The sequence below is a fragment of the Camelina sativa genome, chromosome 5 (assembly GCF_030686135.1).
Source record: "Camelina sativa cultivar CO46 ecotype springtype chromosome 5, ASM3068613v1".
NCBI lineage: Eukaryota > Viridiplantae > Streptophyta > Magnoliopsida > Brassicales > Brassicaceae > Camelina > Camelina sativa.
In genome coordinates, this window is record NC_141884.1 from 15,291,633 (window position 1) to 15,309,741 (window position 18,109).

General features: G+C 31.1%; 2 protein-coding genes and 3 long non-coding RNA genes across 15 annotated transcripts; 2 read left to right on the forward strand and 3 right to left on the reverse strand.

Annotated features, from left to right (window-relative positions):
- Positions 1 to 281: 281 nt before the first annotated feature.
- On the forward strand, positions 282 to 1,333 carry LOC147943786 (uncharacterized). 3 transcript variants are annotated; one of them, XR_015558552.1, is made up of 4 exons: positions 302 to 475; positions 559 to 726; positions 827 to 901; positions 1,120 to 1,333. It is a non-coding gene; the product is annotated as an uncharacterized LOC147943786 (long non-coding RNA). The 3 variants fall into 3 exon arrangements; XR_015558550.1 differs by lacking the exon at positions 827 to 901 and having other exon boundaries at positions 282 to 475; XR_015558551.1 differs by lacking the exon at positions 827 to 901 and having other exon boundaries at positions 559 to 758.
- A 1,198-nt stretch (positions 1,334 to 2,531) lies between these two features.
- On the reverse strand, positions 2,532 to 4,644 carry LOC147943787 (uncharacterized). The gene is made up of 4 exons (XM_087512367.1): positions 4,394 to 4,644; positions 3,676 to 4,007; positions 3,308 to 3,582; positions 2,532 to 2,600 (listed from the first exon to the last, which is right to left on the reverse strand). The coding sequence occupies exons 1-4, from the start codon at positions 4,642 to 4,644 to the stop codon at positions 2,532 to 2,534; spliced, it is 927 nt and encodes a 308-aa protein (XP_087368493.1).
- Positions 4,645 to 5,317: 673 nt separating this feature from the next.
- Positions 5,318 to 5,867, reverse strand: LOC147943788 (uncharacterized). The gene is made up of 2 exons (XM_087512368.1): positions 5,584 to 5,867; positions 5,318 to 5,510 (listed from the first exon to the last, which is right to left on the reverse strand). The coding sequence occupies exons 1-2, from the start codon at positions 5,865 to 5,867 to the stop codon at positions 5,318 to 5,320; spliced, it is 477 nt and encodes a 158-aa protein (XP_087368494.1).
- Positions 5,868 to 15,828: 9,961 nt separating this feature from the next.
- Positions 15,829 to 18,103, reverse strand: LOC147943789 (uncharacterized). Of its 9 annotated transcripts, XR_015557029.1 has the most exons (7): positions 17,948 to 18,103; positions 17,811 to 17,868; positions 17,446 to 17,570; positions 17,277 to 17,339; positions 16,816 to 16,903; positions 16,236 to 16,419; positions 15,829 to 16,013 (listed from the first exon to the last, which is right to left on the reverse strand). It is a non-coding gene; the product is annotated as an uncharacterized LOC147943789 (long non-coding RNA). The 9 variants fall into 9 exon arrangements; XR_015557028.1 differs by lacking the exon at positions 17,811 to 17,868; XR_015557030.1 differs by having other exon boundaries at positions 16,241 to 16,419; positions 17,446 to 17,868.
- LOC147943790 (uncharacterized) lies at positions 16,863 to 17,507 on the forward strand. The gene is made up of 2 exons (XR_015557033.1): positions 16,863 to 17,001; positions 17,184 to 17,507. It is a non-coding gene; the product is annotated as an uncharacterized LOC147943790 (long non-coding RNA).
- Positions 18,104 to 18,109: the final 6 nt, after the last annotated feature.

Sequence of the window (18,109 nt, forward strand, 5' to 3'; positions counted from 1 at the left end):
GTCTTTAACATTTATTAAAACTTGTAAGTCCTATTAACAATCATACCTTCATACTCTCCAACCCTCCAGAAACGCAAAACACAAAACACTGGTTCATTACGATATGTGAGATGGCATCCTGACGACTCCCATGAATACATGAAAAGGGTAGCATAGTTGTTTACTGTAACATCCTCTTTCTAAAATTGGGATGTAGGGAAAACCGAAGGAATTGATTTTTGGTTTAATTAAATTCTGGTTTAATTTAATAAAACTAAAAACCCTTATTTCTTCTTCTTTTTGTCGACACTTCCTCCTTTTTGTGCTTTGGTCGACATTGTCATCAGAGAGAGGGAGAGAAAGAGAGTTAACTCTTGGTTATTGAGTGTAAAGGAGAAAGAGAAGGAGATCAAGCTTTTTCCTTAGTGTTAAGAGAGAAACAGAACTGTCAGGGTTTGGGAGAAGGAAGATCCGACGGGTCAAATCGTTTTGAAAGGTATTGATTTTTGGTAGGGTTGTAGCTAAGAGATTTTCGTACACTCGCCTTTTTACAGAAGTGAATTTGGATTAATATTCTAGGAGATATTGGCATTTTCGTGGGGCGTTTCTTCTCATTCGCGGATTGAGACCAGCGGGTGTTACGGGGATGATTGCGGTTTCATCTATAATCTGATCGTGCTGAAATTTTGTGGGAAGCTTCTGGACGTATATACCTTGCTTTTCACCGGAGGGATTAGAAAGTTAACGGTTCGTTTTGGTTTCGTGGTTTCACTTGTGAGGTTGTTCTTTTCTATTTTTTTCTGGTAGTTTGTTTACAATATTTGTTTGTTGTTGTGATTGGTTGTAGGAACAAGTTTGGTTGTTCTTGGATATTGGAAAGCCTCTCATTTGGTTGTATTTAGTTTTGTGAATCACTTGTTAAGTAAGTGCAGGACCATGGCTTATCTAAGCTGGAGATTTTTTCTAATATGCTTGTTTATGTGTTGTTTGGCTTGTTGATTGTTTATTGATGATTGTTGGTTGATGGTTGATGGTTAGAGATGTCTCTATTGCTTGTGTGTATAGAACAGTAGATGGGAGGATTGCCTTACTGAGTGTTTATTAAACACTCATGCATTGCAATATGTGTTTGTGGTGCAGGTAAAGGCAAAGTGTGACCGTGGAATCAGGGCGATGAAGAGGAGGATGTTCTAGTGGTTCGTTTGGTTGTCTGGCTTCTGTTAGGTTGCTAGAGTGGAGTCCTAGAATGTTGTTTAGGATTGCTGGTTCTTTGGATGTTGTTTGGATCATTAGTTTGTGATTGGAATTAATATTGGCTATTTATATTTATTGGATATTGGTAATGTTTTCCGCAGATGATTGTGATTGTGGTTAGGTGGCTAGTGGGTATGGGACCACTAGTTGTAGTTTATTATTATATTATATTATATATTTGTTATTATTATTTATTATTAAAAAAAAAAAAAGTCGGTCGTTTCATTTACTGCACGACACTTGATAGATTCATACCTACAGATGAAGTTAATACAAACATTTTTTAAAGAGTGAGACTTAAAAATCTTAGCAACATCAAATGTGGAATAAATGTGTCTTACCTGCCATTTAATAGCGTGAAAACAACTTCGCCAGCATGTTCTCTGTTGTCAGTTACAGCTACTACACATCCGCAAACATCTATTTTTTGCCATAAAAAGACATTTTTTTATTTCAAAAAGATGAAAAATTGTTTCCAAATCTATCATATACATAAAACTATTTAGTTTCTAAGTTCTGTTTGTACTTTTATATGGGAAGAACCAATTCTCAAAGTTCTAAAATTATGTAAAGTATAAAGATTCACCAACAAAAAGATAGCAATATCTAAGAATAATTGTTTCTGAATCTATCATCCACATAAAACTACTTATGTATAAGTTCTATATTTGTACTTTATATGGGAGGGACCAATCCACAAAGTTCCAAAATTATTAAAAGTCTAAAGATTAAACAACTCAAAGATAGTAAAAATCTTTATCCACAGGGTATAATTGAATTTTTTTTAAACCGTATATTTAAAACGTACCAAAAGAAATGGGATGATGGATTCTTGAACGATATATATCACCCAAATCTTCGAATCGGAAATAGTTTTTTGAATTAACTGATTCCAATTGATTCATGGTTGATTCTTCCGTAAACTTGATTTGGAAAGGATGATGAGTATTCCTCTCCCTTAGGGTTGGATCGATGATTTTGAAAGTCCTAATCTCATACCATTTACCCTCATAAATATACTTCTGGAGCTTTTTCAGTGTTGTTGGAACAAAGGCCACCTCAATTGTGTCACCCTTCAAAAATTGATAAATTGTGTTAGTAATCTAATATATAAGACTTTAAAAATATCAAATATCAGTAGAAATTATCATTTGGGAAATTCTCTAACCCTTTCATCCACAAGTAGAAGAACTCGTTTGCTGAAGGGGAGAATTCGTAGACATACCAAGAATTCAAGACCTTGGCTTGGATACACCAGTTGGTTTTTCCCCGATGAAGATCAGAAATATAATCGATATTCATGATTCTATCGAATTAGGGTTTTTCTGTTTTCTCTCTTTGTCGGAGACGAAAAGGGGATTTCGGAACTGTAAGAAATCAAAGAGTCACGATTAAACGTTGCGTATTAACGTTTAGCGTTATAACTTTTTTTTTCACTATTATATATTATTATTTAAAGTATGATAACAAAATGAAAGACAGGATTCGTTTTAATAGATATATTTTGCAAGGTTCTAATTTAAATGTGTTTGAGATTTAATTGTTTAAATTAAGACTTTATCATATCTTAAACAATAATTTTTACCATTACGTAATTATATTTTCTATTCTAATTACATAGCAAAATACCACAATTTTAATTATATTACAGATAATTGTAATGAATAATATGAGTAACATTGTATTTCAAAGTTCATAAAAATTTGTTTAACTAATTATCAAAAATAAAATTTAATCTAAAATTCCAAAACAATGTTCAATTAAAAACATAATAATTAAACAGTCTCAAAAACCTATTTGAAAACAACATTAAGTGTTTTGTTCTGCATTTTCCATCTTTATCAGTAATTAACACCTTCAATCCTTTTCTGGTTGTCACTCGAGAGAATGCAACATAAAGCTGTCCATGTGTGAAAACCGGCTTCGGAAGAAACAATCCAACATGTTCTAGCGTCTGACCCTGACTCTTGTTTATAGTAATTGCAAACGCCACGGTAATAGGAAACTGTCGTCGTCTCATACGAAAGGGAAACTTTGCATCAGGTGGACTAACATACATCCTAGGGATAAGTACCTTATCTCCAACCTTTTTTCCTGTCACGATTCTTGCTTCGATTACATGATTGGCCATCTGAGTAATAATCAGCCTCGTACCGTTACATAAACCTCCCTTAGGATCTATATTCCTTAACAACATGACAGGTGCTCCTATTCTCAAAGTCAAAACATGGCTTGGCAGTCCAGAAACTTGAATACTGTTTAGGAATTCCTGAGTGTAGATCATATCATCAAGTCCGCTCGTATCAGACGTTTCAATACTATCAGAGCTAAGATATCGTCTTTCCTCACCTGCAAAATTTAAAAATTAAAATTTCGTATATGTTTTGAATATTAGAAAATTTTCAAAAAATTAAATTTCTATATCCTTTTTAATTTGCATACCTGGAAGCTTAGTAAGCATAAACTGATTTATCTTATCAACATCGTCATTTCTTGGACTTAGAATAGCTCTTTCACTAAAGAATTTTGGGTCAGTCCTCCTTGTAAATTGTTCTCCGTAGATCTCTTTAACTATTGCTTCAATAGGATTTCCACTTGTATTAATTAATAAATCATCCGGAATTTCTATCTCCACATCCCCACTATCTGACTCGTTAATTTTGCCATCCCCGATATCAAGAAGCCACTTAGAAAAAGTAGCAAGAGCACCTGCATCCATACTATTACGTGCTTTGCAAAGTCTCAACTTTTCGGTAAGTTTAAGAACTTTACAACTATTCCAAAGAACAGATGAGTTGATAGATGCTAAAACTGTGGCTACCCTTCCACCTTTGGTAATAACTGGTAAAATCTGTCTAAAGTCACCTCCTAACACAACAACTTTACCTCCAAAAAATCTGGTCACACTTCATGATATCTCGCAAAACTCCTATCTAAAGTCTCATAACAAAGCTTGTTCATCATTGGAGCCTCGTCCCATATTATGAGCTTTGCTTCTCTAATTAAATCAGCAAGATCAGATTCGGCATCTATCAAACAAACAGAATATTCATTAAGATTGATTGGAATACCAAATCTTGAATGAGCCGTTCTACCACCTTCCAAAAGCAAAGCAGCTATACCACTCGAAGCAACATTAAGAACAATATTACCTTTAGACCTTATATCAGCACCAAGAATAGTCCACATAAAAGTTTTTCCAGTACCTCCGAAACCATGGACAAAAAACATACCACCTTTACTTTGATTCACAGAGTGAATAATTTCTTCATAAACACGTCTCTGCTCATCAGTTAGCATAGGTAACAACTTATTGTACAATTCCTGTTGTTTTTGAGGCTTATATATTCTCTCATCTGCGATAAGCCTATTTTCTCCTGTGTTCATTATACTATCATCTGGTCTAGGCATTGTCTCGAAGGCCGTAAGAGATGTCCCATTCGATCGTAACATGAGTTCTATTTCAGTTAAACATATATTTTCTATCTGAGTCCGCGACAACATTAGACCTACCACAGAAAATTTTAAACATTTCATTATATATAAATATATATATTTTTTTTCTTCGAAAACGGAATATTTTGATAAAAGAAAATATTTTTTTGAAATACCTGGATCGTTCCTGTTTCTCCTTTCTTTAAACAAAATATCCTCACACAAGATGTCTTTCGTTTTATTCCAAACTTCAAGAGGAACAGTTAAACTCTTTGTATGCAGTAGGATCGCAAATAACTTTCTTAAAAATTCCCCAAAACACCATTCACCTGCTTCATTTATAGCTGCAATGTACTCCTTATCATCATCCAATAATCCCAAAGCATAGCAAGCTTCTTGGAAATCACTATAAAGTACACCATTGACTGTTTTTAAATAGTTAAAACTTGTTGGTCCTGGAATTTTATTAAGCAGTACTCGCAAGTAATAGGCTTGTCCTACAGAAGGCGGGTACATACGTAATTCTGCCTATTGCAAAACTTTTCCGTTTCTCTGATCTTGGCTTCCAAAGTTTTTCTCTCTTATTCCACACAAATTTAGATGGAAATTCAGCATACGTAAGTGCTCTGGCCTGGGGATAAATCTTGTTTCATTCCATCCAGCCCAAAAATTTAGAAGTTCTATTTGTTGTACGTTGCAATACATCTTCTATTGGATCATCTTGATTGTAAATAGCCAATTCTTTTCCTGGAAGATGAAACGGGAGTTTTTCTACGGCTGTAGTACGATAACAAATCGGGAAAGCAAAAATTCGCCAAGAAGCCTCACATACAGATACATACCTAAAAAATATTGGATTAGTTTGTCACGTATAATTTAATATGAGAATATTTAACAATCCTATTAAGTTGTTACCTGCAATTGAAAAACTTTTTAATTTCATTTTCCTGATCTTCTTCTCCTACTTTGGCTCTAACATAGTCCGGACCTTTAGTGATGTACTTGAACAAATATTTAACTGAACGTGTCTGGTTGCACCACTCAACATTTATATGAGCACGAAAACGGAGTGATAAATCACGATTATAGGGAATAACGTAACTATTATCGTATTGAAATCCTCTTTTCTCCACGATTCTCCCATCGTTACGTCGTCTATATATTGGATAGCCAGCATCGTCGACAACAGTATTATCCATGAATGGTTTTGGGAAGAATTTATTGTTGAAACTTCATTGGAAAACTAAAAGTCTTCCACTTCATATTTCTTTTTAAATAATTTATATGTAGCTAATTTTTTAAGTTATGTTTAAAGAAAACTACTGGTTTTTAAAAACATAATTCGTTATATGTAACTAATTTGTTTAGCTCATTATATGTAAATAAATAATTAATATATTTCATTTTAAATCAAAGCAAGAATTTTTTAAAATCCAACTACTAACTAAATATAAAATAATTAAAATCCAATAAAATCCCTAGAACGCCATAAAAATTCATGGAAGCCAGTCTTCTATCCGCGAGTCCTCTTCCTCGATCTCCTATAATTCAATTAAGTAGAACGTGAAAAAGTTTATAAACGAATTTCGTTTTCATCTATTTTATAGCATGAACTAAGATGTTATTCTTACAATTCCATCATTTTCGCAACCTCAGAATTGCAAGGATTGAGTGTTATTCGCGTACAAACTGTAGAAGATATACTTCTTTTTCCTGCAAAGTTATAACAGAATTTATTCCTTTAAATACACGATCATCATAAATATGCAATAACACAAATTATACCTTGGAAATATACCTTGGAAATCTTCAATAACACCCCAACGAATAACACAAATTAAACGTTCACCCTGGAATGATTTTAAAGCATCACAGAATTCCGCAGCCGTTTTTTCGAATAATTCACACCTTAGTAGGGTTCCACTAAAATTAAAGAATTAAAATTTGTGTGATTTAAAATAATGGATTAAGAGTATGATTATGTATAATATAAAATATATATGAGTTTTAAAATTTACCTGAAATCACGAAGATCAAATGAGATTTTGTGATTAATTGAGATATCCTCTCCTTTTTTTTTAATTTTAAGATTATCTTCAGTACTTTCCAGCTCATCATCTTTTTCATCTTCTTCAAAATCTTGGACATAATCTTGGTCATCTTGATCATTGTTACCACTGTTATCTGTTTGGTAATCGCTATCATCATCAGTTTCTTCCTCAGTATCATCCTCTTCTTCATCTTCTTTATAATCATCATCGTCCTGATCTCCAACATCAATGTCATCATCAGAGTCTTCAAAGATTGTGCAATCTGTTTCATATTGATCATGAAAAGTAATGTTTTTCTTTTGATCTGAACCATATCGAGTACAATACTTAAATAACATACGGATATTATCACTTTGTGTGACATCCTCATGTTTTCCATTATTTTCCACCCCTTTGATTTCCTCTTTTTGTTGTAATTCTCTGAAATTACATCTGAATTCGCCAACATTTACAACCTCACCAATAATGTCTGTATAAAATTTACATTAGTTCAAATATAATGAATCTCAAATAGTATTTGAAATTTCTTTTTTTAAAAACTGAATTATTCCCTTACCGATTAAGTAATCTTCACATTGGGTACCATCATGGATGAGTTTGAAATCGACGAAATCATAGAATTCTTCCCCTCCAACAATTGAATTCTCTCTTATCTTGGTATTGTACAAAATAACAATTTTGTAACGATGTGTAGTAGCTAAACATGAACCATTCTGTTCAACAACCTTAAAGTCTTCGAAATCAAGCCAATCACCAACCTTGAACTTTAAGACAAAACGATCATAAACATCTCCACGAAAGGAGCATTGGACCTTTACACCCTAATAAAACATAGTATTATTAATTATCGGATAATACGATTTTGTTACATGTCTTTAAAATATTTTTAAAACCTTATGATTTGTAACTTTCAGGTATAATTGCATATAAACTTATTGTTTGAAATATATAATGAGCTTATAATTAAATTAAAGTAAATACCTTAATATCAGTTAAAACCATCTCCAAACTTGGACCTTTATCTTCCCACAGACATAAGACCTTCACACGAATTTTCCATTCATATTTTGAAGAGTTCAAACGCGAAACATCATCGAAAAGGCTATACCTAACCATAATTTCTTGCTTTTTTCGTGTGTTCTGTGGTTTTCTTCTCTGATTTAGGTTTAAAAAATCAAAAGTGTCGAATAGACGTATATATATACAATTTATATATTCGCAATTTACATTTTTTCGGAAGTGATATTTTTAAATTCCTGTTTACCAAATCATTTTACTATTCTGTAAAGATCTCCAGACATTGATATATCTTTATATTTCCTTCTATTTTTGAGTTAAATAGTAATCTTCTTAATGATTATCATTACGGCTTAAAATGCGTAATTTTTTTTGTTAAAAAAAAAATAAATCATGATCTTACATTATATTCTAAACTGTTTTAAATATAGAATATCTCTTAAGATTTTCAACCCTACTTTACATAAGGTATAAAATAACAATTTTAGATTTTTCTAACAATGATCTACAAAGTTTTGAACATAATAATTATCACATTTTTAAGAATATTAGCATCATTATGTCTTTTCTCTATTTTTTTCAAAATTGAGATAATAATCAAGAACCTTTGTAACCGATCGTTTAGATATCATAATATTCATAATACTATTCTCTAAATATCATGCTTATATTATCCTTACGTCTGAATATGAGCTACGACACCAAGGATTATTCTTCCATATGCAGATTGTTTTCATTAATTAATAAAATTATTCAAAATATTAGACATAATTTTAAACATTTTTTATGTTAATAATAGTTATGAATATAACATTTTATTATTTTATTTTGTTCTTATATAATAATCAAGCACCCTGGTATTCGGTCATTTGATTGTCATTATTAAAGTATAATCTTATATTATTAAAATAAATTATCATTGGACTATTTCTATCTCATAAAATATTCAACCATCTAAAACAATATCAATAAAAATACGATTATAAGATCGCATAACATTCATCCTACTATTCTTGAAAAATCGTCTTCCTCCTTTCTTCACGCCTGATTTTTTGCAACGACACCAATCATATCTTCTTCCATACGCTGCCTATTTTTAAAAATAATAACAATGTTATAAATTATATATAATGGAATTTGATTGAGATTATTTGAAGATAATTACCGTGTAGTTTAGAAGGAACGGAAACGACTCTGTTTTTTTTCGATCAATAGCTTCTCTGCAAATATTCATTAAAATAGGATTAAGATCAGAATTTACAGACAAATGGTAATAATTTGTTTCATTAAATTTTCGTATCAAGATGACTTCAAAACACTTTTGATTTGTATAATAATACCAAACGTTTGAGGATGATCCAAACAAATAATTAGTGTTAAAAACACTTTTTAACATAGAATTACTACCGAACAATAGCCGAAAGACGTTGTGCTGCTGACTCTGAAACTCTAATCTGTTGATTAATCACACTAAATGTTGTTATATCCGTGAAAATAAGAGTTATTAATTTAAAACAATAACTATTAATTTATTTAAAAAAATATACCATAACTTTTGGGATATTATCGACACCATTCACCGTCTTTCTGCAATAATAGTCAGTAAATGCAAATGTTAATATGATTTTCTGAATCAAATATATTTATATATAAAATTAATTTTCCTTTTAAAATAAAAATACCTGTTTTTCACCATACGATCATTGGTAGATTCATCTAAACAATGTTTAAATTTAATTTGATCATTAGAAATATATTAATATAAGGAATTTTAAGTTTAGCAACATACCTTTTAGCAATATATTTGAAGATGCAGAATTCAAATTAAAAATTTCGATAGCCCTCGCCACCTCCACCTATTCATTTTTTATATTTATTTGTTAGAACCACATACTTATAAATTAATTTTTATAACGATGATAGAGTAATTTACTATTAAAATTTAAATTACCAAACATCTCTCATCACTATGATCATCTTCAGAAGCTTTCCTGCAATATAGAAATAAGTCTTTCTATTTAGCATCATCAAACTATAAAGATTAAAGTTTAAAGTATTAATAAATAAAAGACCTAGATTTATTGTCCGAGAATATAGAACTAAGATCACGACCATGTACCAACTCACCTGAAACATAAGAATTAGTATAATCGTTTTTACAAAACAGTTAATAAATCAAGAAACCTATACAATATAATATAAGAAGTAATAATGAAACCATACTCAAAGTTTTGGTAATGCTCGAACCTGCGTTCCAAACAAATACTACAGAAAGAGGACATGAATCATTAAAACACGAACACGAATACGAAGAACTATATAAGGGATCATCAAAACTATAATACATATATAATTTGAAGAACATGAGAGAAAATTAGGGTTTTCTTTATTTTAAAGATTTCAGATTATAGAGAATGATTAGGGTTATACCTATTATATATATATATGTTTACAACCTATAATTTTAGGGTTTCGAATAGGTCAGTATATTTTGGTTGGGTTTTTTTTTAAAGCCCATTATTTTAGGTTTTAGCGTTTTAAAATTTATTAAATCACGTTTTGACGATTATATAGATTAGATATTTAATTATTTAAACTTTTTATAATTTTCTAAATTAATTTGAAGGGTAAAAACGTCCAGATTGGATTCTCATTAATGGCAAATTAGTAATCTTAAGTCTGAGGATGAATGTGGTGCGTTTCAGCAACCTAAATAGAGATCAAAAGCTTGTCCGAAAATTTTTCAGGGGTAATTTTCATTAAGGGCAAGAGAGGTCAAATTTTGTGAGATTGGCTGTGAGCCCTCTCGACTTCTCCTTTAATATATTAGATGGTAAGATTCTAATTTTCTTTTTTAACTTTCATTCATTTATCAAAAGAGTTTGGGTAATATTCTCTGTTTATATGTGGATACTTTCATGTTCATACATATTTTTTTTCAGAAATTTAGTTAGATTTGTTTACAATTTTGTTTTGATGTCCGGAAATTTGTTGTCATGTTTTCCACATAAAAAGAAAAAAAAAATTGTTGTTATTTGATCCAATACGATTGTAAATAGTTTAATTTTTCTTTATATTTATTTAATAGATTACATCATGTATCTGATTGTTCTTAGATGTGCTATTTAGAACTCCCTTTTAAAACACACTATCTGATTTCATTTATTTGTTCTCGTACTGTGAAAATTAGAACCAGTTATAACCAAAACTGGCTAAGAAGAAGATACTTACAGATAAGACTCTGTTACGATATCCACTATAGATTATTTGCCTAACCTCTTCATATATTTATGGGTTCGTCCTAGCTGCTTCTTCTCTCTTGCACAACCATCGAGGTTCCTTTACCCGGCGGCGCCAAGACCGATCGGCGTTGCTGGGCTTTGGTTGCGTCATCTCTGTCCTCTCCTCTTTCTGCAAATCTCGCTCATGTCCTTTTTTATTTTCACCGGAGTCTTCCTTAGAGTCCAGATCTCAACTCCGATATTGCATCAGCTTCATCTACTTACCATCTCTCCTCTGCTTCTGTCTCCCTCTCTCTGTGAGGTTACTCGTCTGAGTACCCAACTGCCTGAGTTCACCCCTCAACCCCCCGAATGCCCTGGTAACCTTGGAGACTATCTCTCGATCTGGCTTTTTCCATAGTCAACCTTAACATCTCTCCTATCCTCGGATTTATATCCTCTCTCCAAGTATTTTCCTTGGCTTAAGCTGGACGAGAGCTCTGTGTTGACGCTGGAGCCATTGAAGATCTTGACGAAGAAACCCATAACCTCGGCTTGCTCTGTCCCAACCTTGTTATCTCTTTGGCCCATGTTTGGTCCCCAATCTTATCTCGGAACCCTGGTAGATAGTCTACTTTGCCTAGACTATGATTCATCCCTGCACTGGAACCTACTCACACCTGCCTTAAATTGCTTTATATCAAGTTCAAATTGTTTAGCACCGGTGTGTTATGCTTGGTCAAGACGAGGTTCCCACGATAGCAGAATATTGGTTTCTTACAATTTGCTTGAGTATCTTTTGTGTCGAGTTCAGTTTGAATCCATGTTTGGTCTAAACTCCACTCTCTTCCACCCTAGTCAACGCTTGATTTGCTTAGTGGTATCACTAGTTCCAAGACTGCTTCTGATCTCTAAGTCACCATTGTTTCTAGACTGGCATAAGAGTCCTTTGAAAACCGTGTTTATCGGATCTTCTAGGGATGTTCTCTTTGATGGAGAAAGCTTGGTGAAGCTTGGCATTACGATCCCACCTATACATAGTTGGGGTTACCGAGCTTTTACCAGCCTCCTATCTCCACCTCTCCTGATTAAAAAGCTCCCAAAATAGCAAATCATCTACTTTATGAAGTCCCCTCATAGAAACTTGAAGATTAGTGGCATTATGACCCCACTCTATGGAGTAGTGGTTACCACAAGCTCTTTAAGCTCTTCTCACTCAACCTTGGACCTGCAACTACTTCAGCCCTCAGAGCCCTACCTTTGCTCGACCTCTTATCAAAGTTCTACCTAGAGTAGCCCCCCTCACTCTGGTGAGACAGTCAGCTTTGACCCTTTCATCGCCAAATAATATTCGATCCAAAACAATGGCCACCCATTCCTCCATTGACCTGCTCATGGAGTTCACATCGACTTGTCTTGATCTCACATGTTCCAGTTTGCTTCCTAGCATGTGCTCCATAGCTCTCAAGCTACTATCGATTGTCCCTATCTACTTATGTCTCTATGTTGTTTTATGCTTTGGACAAGTTCCCTTTATTTTGTATCCTAAAAACTTTCTCTACCCTATATGTTACCTTCTATTTTAATGGAATGATCATCTGTTAGATCAAAAAAAAAAAACCTCGTCATATATTTAATAGCAAATTTTTGTAATGTGTATAGGTAAATCTATACCATGATTCACAAACAGAGCCCACTAAACGTTGGTGTTTGATTTATGGAAAAAGTTAGTGCAGGTTCATCGATCAGTTTGTAATTCCGCTAAGCTCTATGATCAAATCTATATAGTTTCATTTTGCTAGTTTTGATATGTAATGTTTTTTGGTTATTAATGCTTATTTTAACAAATTGTAGAACTTTGGTAATATTATTGAATAGCGTATGACATAACAAATTTCCCAAAAATCTTAAACCTTTTTAACATAAAAAGTTTTTGGTTTTTAACCATTTATATAATTATATATTACATTTATTATGTTTTAACTGCTAATGCAACCGTTTGTCAGCCAATCATAAAACTCCCGCAAACGCACCCATTTTAAAATGCTAAACCAGTCATTCAAAACGCTTAATAACGCTTAAAACCGCAATCGCCCGCTTCCGCAATCTCCCACAACCGCAACCGCAAACGCTGCGTTTGAACCAGTCAGGCCCTCAATAAGTTCCTCACATTGAATCACGAGGCCAAGATAAAATAATTATGAAAGACCAATGTACTTGATGTTTGGAAGAGACATATTTTTAGTTTTCTTGACTCTCACATAACGATTTTTGTAATGCAGTTCCGTGGGGCTGCAGTTGCATCGGTAAGAATGATCAAGCATCAGTAGGAATGATCAAGCGAGAGTTGAGAAGAATCAGTGGTTATTTGTTTTAATATTTTCACAAATAATATTATTTTCTGAAATTTCTAATGAAATGTTATATTTATTTAGATTTTTTTGAACTTATATGCGATGTGCCGTTAATTTTACATCATGTTTTCCAGGTTATTGTTAATTGGAATCTTATTTTCTTGTAATTGTTTATTTTATAATTTTCTCAGTCGTATCCGTACTTCATTTTCTCTCATCCTTAATTGGTAAAATGGTTCAGTAGAAGATATATAAAAAATATTTCAGTATCATTGATTTATTTTAAGTTATTAAATAAAAAAAATCCAATCGCAGCCGCAAACGCTTGTGGGAAATAGCTTTTGGAATACAGTGGTTTCAAGCGGTTGGGAGCGTTTGGAAACGATTAAGAGCGGTTTGTGTGATTGGTACCAATCGCTAGCAACCGCTACCACCCGCAAACGCAGCATTTGTTATATTGTGCCAATGCAAAATCATATCTATAGACAACAAATTTTCTGTTGACAAACTCACACTAAAAGTGAAAATAAATAAGCCAAATATCATACAAGTGATATGAACTATTCGAAAAGCCAATTAAATATGCAGAAATATTTTTCAAATACTTTAATACACCACTCAAGTTATATTTCTGAAACCCAACACACTTATAAATGAAGATTCAATTTGAATAATCAAATCATGGCAACAAAGCATTCATTTGGTCCGAACGTAATATTCAAAAAAAAAAGAAAAAGAGAGTTGGTAAAAACAAAAATAAACAAAAAACACATTGTAACAAACTATTTGGATTTTTGTCTCATTTTAATTTGCCATCAGCTAGACATAACTAGAAGATATTTGGTTATAACTTATAACAAGAAATTTCTACAACCACAATAAAGAATTTAAATAAAGAAACACAAAACGTTGTTGACAGAATACTCATAATATAAACTCTCTACTCATACATATATATATATATATATATATAAAGTTAATTATAAGAACATCATCATAATTACACAGTTAGCACGAACATACAATATATATATATATATAGCCAGCAAAACTAATACGGAACTTGATTAAGATCCGTGCTAGGACACAGATTGAAATTCATTTTATTTATATTTAAATTTTTATAAATATAATTTATGTGATGTTGATTTTTTTAATAATTTTTTTGGATAAAACGTTATGAAATAAAATCATATGCTAAATAAGATACGTTGAAAAGACACATATTTTGTAAGTTTTATATTGTTAATGATTCTAGATAAGTATCCATGATATAACACTGGTTAAATTTTATTTTATAAAAAATTTTGTATATTTTAGAAAATTTTAATATGTTGTATTAGTTTATGTATGGAAGTTATTTCAACAATGTATATTCTACATCATGACTTAAATGTCATTATAAGACATAATTTTGTAAATTTAGTTTTAAAAGTGAGTTATTATATTATGTGTAATTTAATATATTTTAATACTTTTTTCTTGAAATTCTTTCATATCATAGTGACATATTATTGACATTGCTATAACAAATCAATTTAGAGTGTTTATAGTTTCTAACTTTTATATCAAGTTTCAATATTTTAAAAAATTTTCAAAATAAATTACTTAAAGTTTATATTAAATAAAATTATAAATTTCAACAAAAAAAATATGAAATTGAATTGAAATATTCAAAATTTTACCCTTTACTCAGTAATTTTTTAATTAAATAGATATTATTTTTAAAGAATAATATTACTAAAGCTTGAATATTTTATAGATTGAACAATTTATATTTGTTTTTAAAAATTGAACTTATGGTATATCCAGAAATAATACTATTTTTAACTATAATGAATAATACGATATTTATTTGTTTCACAAAATTGACTCATATATAAGAATGAGAAGTGACATATAATGATAATTAACAAATCAATATGTTAAGTTAGATATCAAAAGATTTTTATTTGATGAATAATTCAACAAAGAAAATTAATATGGTAAGTTAGATGATATCAAATGATTATTTATAATATTCTATTTAAGATTTTCGTAAACAACATGCTCTAGCAATAAAATCTTCCAAAAATAAATTAAGGTTGCACCTACTATTTAACTTGTTACCAGTTAATTTATAACCTATTTGTAACCAACTTATTAAAAATTTATGTCTTCCGTTTTATTATATAAGGGATAATAACTCCCTATTAATTATCCTGATTTAAATATATCAAGTAACACAAACTTTAACATATTTGTTATCGTTAACCAAAAAGAAAAAGAATAATAAGATTTTAAACTATCCTTAGGATCTGAATGGTAACCGCGGTTTTGGTTGTGCGGGGAAAGCGGTATTACAGTGCGGTATGTGTGGGAGAAATATATTTGCGGGACAATTGCGGTTTGTACAAAATAAGCGATACAAAATAATGTTTGATTGGTAAAAAAACTACTTGCAGTGCGGATTATATATTAATAATTAATTATATTTTTCGTATTAATAAATAAACAATAACAGATATTTATAAACCATTAATACAAAAATTGATCAAAATATAAATTTAACTTTTTAACATACATATTGTTAAATGCGTTGAATAGTTATAATATAAAAAAGTACAACACATTAAAAAAGTATTATCTATTACTTTGATTCTCCCACAACATATTTGCAATATTATCTCTTACTTGCGTCATATGTTCTCCATCTGTTATATCTGTTGAAAAAAAAAAATCAATCATCAGTTTAGTGGTCTGTAACATTTGTTTAGTCCTTGACCACTATTAATCTTCTTATAATTAAAAGAAGAGTACATTTAGCAAAATGTCCGAAATGTTGTTTCTAATTACAAAGATTGCCACTCAATTATTTAAAAAGGAAAACAGTTATTGAAATTGAAAAGGGCAATTTGGAGATAAACAAAATCGAAACCAATTACCCGACCCATTAAGGATTAGATCCGCGCATTTATCCGTTTGCCCAATGGGGCTCCGTGAGTTTTGATTTCAACTATAGATTCAATTTTCGCCAAAGCTTCGATTCGTTATTGGGCTGAAAGAGGTCACATGTTTTTTTAGGTTTATTTGTTATCTGGGCTTCGTCTTGGACTAAGAATGCCACACCTAATCCAATGTTTCAAATAACAAAAACATTATTAAAAGAAAATTAAAAAAACGTATCTTCTAAATTTTAGTCATAACATCTCCAGCTTACCAAATATGCTTTCAAATTTCAATAATTCGCTCCCTAAATTATCGCAATATAATCTCCGAAAATCTTTTATTGATAGTATCATATATTCTAACCTTACCTTAAATCAATCATCATCCATTTATAACTGAGTGAAAAATCTTCTCTTGATCGTATCCAAGATTTTATGCTTGCACGCAAAGTCTAAATATTCCTCCAGTTTAACCTAATCACTAATCTACTTATTACCTATAAATATAGGGATCAAATCCAAGCACAAAATCATCCTACACTTAAGATTTCTCAAATATATGTCGATTAACACTTACATAGTAATGGCTGCATCCCACGCCGTTCTCCAAGATGTGAAGCCTTACAAGAGACTTCATGGAAAGTAGAAGTTAGAGTTCTTCATACCTGGAAAACGTATACAATAATGTTTGGTGAGACCTTTGACAATTGTCAAATACAATTCATTAGTTGTCAAGCGTAGCAAATCACAAGCATTCACAAAGGTATATTTTGATAAGATAATCTTTGTTCTTAGTTGATACTTTTTTTTTTTAAAATGGTTTGAAAGTCCGCTTATTCTAATCACATATTTACATGAACGTGTATACATTTTATTTAGTATTATGTCAATATAATTCACAATATTTTTTTTTTCTCATCATTTTTATTTTCTTTTATTTTGTAGACATCGATTCGACAAATCATGAATGCTAGCTAAGTTAAATCTACGCTTTCAGATGGAAAATAAAACAAAGAATATCCACTTGCAATTAACTACCTTGAGGAAGATCACACACCTTCATCTCTAACATTTTAATCAAACAACCAAACTACTCCCAACCTATACGACATAAAGGAGTCAGTTAGACATTTATCCACCTAATTTTGCAGGATTATGTCTATAAAGTTTGTTACTATTAGCAATAGATAGTGGTAATGGTACTAACCTTTTTCATGTGTTTTATATGGAACTGGTGTTGCTTCTTAATTTAATACTCCCATTGATTAATTCAGAAGCTCTCACTTGCTAATTTCTTCGCTCAAGAACATACTATCAATCTCTACCATACAACTTTGGAACCTCGGTGATAATATTAATCATTGATGAGTCCATGTTTATAACAAATTTTGTTATATGATAACAAGATAAGATAATAAATTCCATTTCTGAATCAAATGTTTATGTTATCATTTTTCTAATATATGTAGTAGTAATTTCACATACTTCATAAGAATGGATCTCATTTCAGTCTTGGATAATGAGAACATGCAACTCAAATGACTAACTTTTTTTGCCAAACTATGAACTGACCTCACAACCATTTTATAGATGAAGATTCATAATTTTAAGTGATTTTTGGACACTCTTTCTGGAAGCATTCAGTTAAACAATAAAATTAGATCGGAATCAAAGAAAGGAAGAGAAGAGGTAAATTTACAATTACTTACCCAAGTAATTCTGGTCACTCATGAACTAAGTGACGAAGTGTTAATCTGAAAAACCAAAAAGAAATCACTTTCAGAAATTGAGCTAGAATCTGAGGAGAAACCAGCCTTGGAGATAGATTAGACTAAATCTAAATCTATCCATTCAAGTAAGTAAGTAATCAT